General features: G+C 35.7%; 1 protein-coding gene across 1 annotated transcript; it reads right to left on the bottom strand.

Moving 5' to 3' along the window:
• Nucleotides 1-1,263: 1,263 nt before the first annotated feature.
• Nucleotides 1,264-3,004, bottom strand: LOC117140339 (60S ribosomal protein L10). Its single transcript, XM_033303188.1, has 5 exons — nt 2,940-3,004; nt 2,776-2,806; nt 2,411-2,716; nt 2,186-2,348; nt 1,264-1,506 (listed from the first exon to the last, which is right to left on the bottom strand). Exons 2-5 carry the CDS (start codon nt 2,796-2,798, stop codon nt 1,342-1,344), a joined length of 657 nt encoding a protein of 218 aa, XP_033159079.1. The 5' UTR covers nt 2,799-2,806; nt 2,940-3,004; the 3' UTR covers nt 1,264-1,341.
• Between the last annotated feature and the right edge of the window lie 1,013 nt (nt 3,005-4,017).

A 4,017-nucleotide genomic window follows, 5' to 3' on the forward strand; every position in this document is an offset into this window, starting at 1 on the left:
TGCTTCTTTAACTGTTTGCTTAACGCGGTTCATTTGTTTCATTTCGAGTTGTAATTGTGCCACAGCTACAAACGAGGCCAAGTTTCCTAGATAAAGCAGGGTGTGGTGCTTCGATTCGCATGCACGGCAATTGCTGGAGTTGCACTGCCTCATTTGCCCAGTCTTGAGGCAATCTACACTGAGTCGAATAACTGGGGTCAGGTTCTAAAAGCTCTGGCAAATATATATTTAATGTCCAGAATCATTTTAAGGGCGAACTTACGCAAATCAGATTTTTTGTTACTAACCAACAGATTTCCTGGCGCATAGCTTGCCATGGCGAACTCCATATTCTGCATCGCTGATGCACAATGATGTGGATTCCCAAGTTTGGAATTGAATTCTTAAAGATGCCCCTCCCATCTCGCCCGACTCGCCGGATCCAGCATTTCATAAAGTACTTGGATGATGCATCAAGCAATTTGTTCCGTTAAGCCCATTTCATTTAGAACGCGAATTTGAGCGTTATCCGACAACTCACCAAGCATTGAAACTGAACTACTGCCATTAGCCCCAGAATGTCAAAAATGAGTGCCTGAAATACCAAACGACTATTGGCAAATTAGTTTTGTAACAAATCCAATGCTATAGCATAGTTACCATACAATATTTTCAGGAGTTTTCCCCGAGCGAGGCACGCTTTGAAATCTTCCCCCGAACCGCCAAAATTAATACAGAGCTTGATAAGAGCCCGCAAACGTTCCACTAAATTATAATATTTGTGTTTGTTTGAAGAGGTATGCAATCAAATAGGAATTTATATTGCAACATTGTGTGTATGCTTAAAATACAATTTAAGTTTTTTTATGTTGGAGCACCCGTTTTGAGTTCCAAGCTTTCTTCTCAGTAGATTGACAACTCGAAATGTAGCTCACGCTCGTATATTTTGAAACTGTCTTTAATTGATTGGGGTCGAAAGAAATTAGTAACTCGAAGAATAAACTACTAATTAATTGGTAATAACATTTTTCGGAATTGACCGAGAATATCTACACTCGTGTTGTTGTTTCATATCGTAGAAATGTGTATAAAATTGTATATAGAAACGCAATAGAAACTAAGAAAAGGAATACCCTTTCTAGTCGGGCCCGTATTACCTTTAAAAGAATCTTTCTTATAAAACTTACGAACGCAAATCTGCTGCTGCGAAATGATAAAGTTAAAACAATACATAATAATTTCAAAGGCATTCTTAGCTTCCTAGCAAAAGGCAACGCATTTATATATGTGCTCAGGAAATGATAATTTGTATATTGTTTCTGAATTACGAAACTTCAAGTGACATTTTATTTCAATGTGTTATTAAGCATAAACATCACGCTGAGCTTTTTCCCATGCGGCAATCGGGCCATGCTCTGGGCGGTATTTCACATTGCAACCATCTTGCTCAAGGCGGTTGTCATCGCGAAGTTCTTCATAACGCTCACGTTCGTATTTGGTGAATCCCCACTTCTTTGAAACGTAGATCTAAAAATATATTTAAAAACAAAACATTGTTTTACAAAATCTGTTTTCTTTTCGTACACATAAAACTCTTATCTGAATTTCCGAAAACTATCTTAAATTCGTGAGTACCGAAGTTTAAAAATTTACACAAATGTACCTAATGGAACGAAAGGCGACGATTTTTCTAAAAATAAACATCCTTTAATGCTTCTTTTTACTCACTGTGAGAGTTTAGCAAATATTTAACGTCCCTATGGAAAAATAAAGAAAGAAATTCCACATTTTTCCTTCTTATCCTTCACGAAATGCGCCCAAATTTTTCGAGGGGCTTGCGGGTTACACTAGCAATCCTAAAATCTTTGCCTTACTCAAAAATCTGTCAAGTATGTACATACAATTTCAACGGAATTAAGAAGTTTAAATCAGATATATAGTTATGAATAATTTATAATATATTATTTTATAGTACTTTAGATATTAGCTATATTAGTTATAGCTCATTCCCAACAAATAAACGATGTCGATATTAAAATAGCCTCGTCCATGATATGAAATAAAAGCGATTACAAATTTTCCATGTGGTTTGTTCAGACTTCGATGTTTAAAAAATGGGTTAATATACTATTTGTTTAAATACTATGCTCACTCACACTGCTGACTAAGAGTTTATTTTCTTAGGACACTATGCTTTATTACTTGCCTTCTGACGTCCAGGGAACTTAAACTTAGCACGCCGCAAAGCTTCAATAACTTGAGCCTTGTAACGATCGCTAGAGCGGACAGACATAATGGGTTGACCAATACGAACTCGAGCAACCGTGCCCTGAGGTTTTCCAAACGCTCCTCGCATTCCAGTTTGAAGCCTATTAAAAGTGCAAAAGAGGTCATAAGAATTCAGTTCACACAGGCGTGAGCTATTATTTACCTATCAGCTCCAGCGCACGACAACATTTTGTTGATGCGAATGACGTGGAATGGATGCAGGCGCATTCTGATGTGGAACTGGTCCTTACCGCAGTACTTTACCAAGTACTTGTTGCAACAAATGCGTCCAGCTTCTAAAGCTTCACTACTCAGCTGTTCGTATTCATCAGAAACCAAATGAACGCACAGGGGAAAATCCTCAACTGTAGCTTTTTTCCTTCCCAAATCAAATATACGAATTTTGGGGTCAGGCACACCACGACAAAACCGAGATTTAGGGTACGGCTTGTTTTTGCAATAGCGGTAGCTGTATGATATTAGAGTTTACTAAAGGGCCAGTTCATACAAAATGACGGATTTGCTTACCATCTAGCTGGTCGTCGGCCCATTTCGACTCCTGAAATATAAAACAAATAAATAAGATTTATAGTAACATCACCGCACAAAACAGAAACTTTGTAAGACAATATAAACTACTATAAACATGAAAGTTATTAGATTTCCAGAGATCATTTACACCGCTCACTAACCTCTTCCAACGAAGCACACGAGAAAAGGAAGACACGGAAAGCGGAAGCAGAAAAGGTTTCGTCGTAAAACGATAATCGTGTACTTGAGCTAAATGTTTTTCTTAGTTTTGAAACGATTTGAAAACAAACCCGTATTGCCTTATATGCTGTTCTCACTACAATCTGCATAATCAAAAATGTATGTGTTCGGGTCCACCGATACATTTTTATTAGAATAATATATATTTTTGGCGATTAAGCGCCAAAACTAAAAAACTAGCAATAATAAATAATATAATCTTACCTCAAACATAAGCACACCTTGTGTTATGCAACCCAGCTTTGTGTTTATCATAACTATGACTTTGTTATTCGGACAGATAAATATAATAAGTAGCTGGTTGATTTCTTACCAAACTTTTAGAAAAATGTACAAAATTTATATTACACTTCATTGTTATGAATTTTAGGCATTTTCAAAGCCATATTGAACTGACTGCTAAGAGTTGTTACTTTCTAGAATAAAGTTAGAAAACTTTATAAGTATATATTGTTGTATTGTATTGTTTCATTTGTTATTGACTCAAACTCAGATAATCCGAATCAGCCTAGGTGGCCAATCTTGTTTTGGATGAATCTTTTGGATTTCCAAAGTTGGAAGAAGAGTGTTTTCTGTGGTATTCCCAATATTTTCCCTAGTAACGTAATCGGCAAAAGGCTGGAATGATCTAGTCTTTTAACTGAAAAATTTTAAGGCAGCGTGCAGAATTGGATGTCACAGAATTTTTTTAATTGGTCTGTAAATAAAACAAGAACTAAAGAACTCTTTTTTTTTTGGCAAATTTAGACTTCTAAGCGTTGAATGGAGATTTTAAATAGTTATTTTTAAATGCTTGTCAAGGTTCCTTAGCAAACTTTTTATTATTTTCCAGAATTTTTGTTAAAGTTCTTCAACATCTTTTCATGTAAGAACACCTTCTGATAATGGTATACATAATATTTTATTCCACGCAGAGAAAAAGTAATAAAAAAGTACTCCAATAATACAAATACCTAGTTTGGCCTTATACTAATTACTTGTAATGCAGCGTGTATAATA

The sequence above is a fragment of the Drosophila mauritiana genome, chromosome 3L (assembly GCF_004382145.1).
Source record: "Drosophila mauritiana strain mau12 chromosome 3L, ASM438214v1, whole genome shotgun sequence".
Classification (NCBI taxonomy): Eukaryota; Metazoa; Arthropoda; class Insecta; order Diptera; family Drosophilidae; genus Drosophila; species Drosophila mauritiana.

Excerpts from the sequence above, each read along its gene's own strand:
- LOC117140339 (XM_033303188.1), bottom strand. The coding sequence starts at position 2,798 with ATGGGCCGACGACCAGCTAGATG. Across the intron at positions 2,717-2,775 it reads GGCCGACGACCAGCTAGATG|CTACCGCTATTGCAAAAACA; the intron begins GTAAGCAAATCC and ends AATATCATACAG. Across the intron at positions 1,507-2,185 it reads AGTTCCCTGGACGTCAGAAG|ATCTACGTTTCAAAGAAGTG; the intron begins GCAAGTAATAAA and ends ATATATTTTTAG.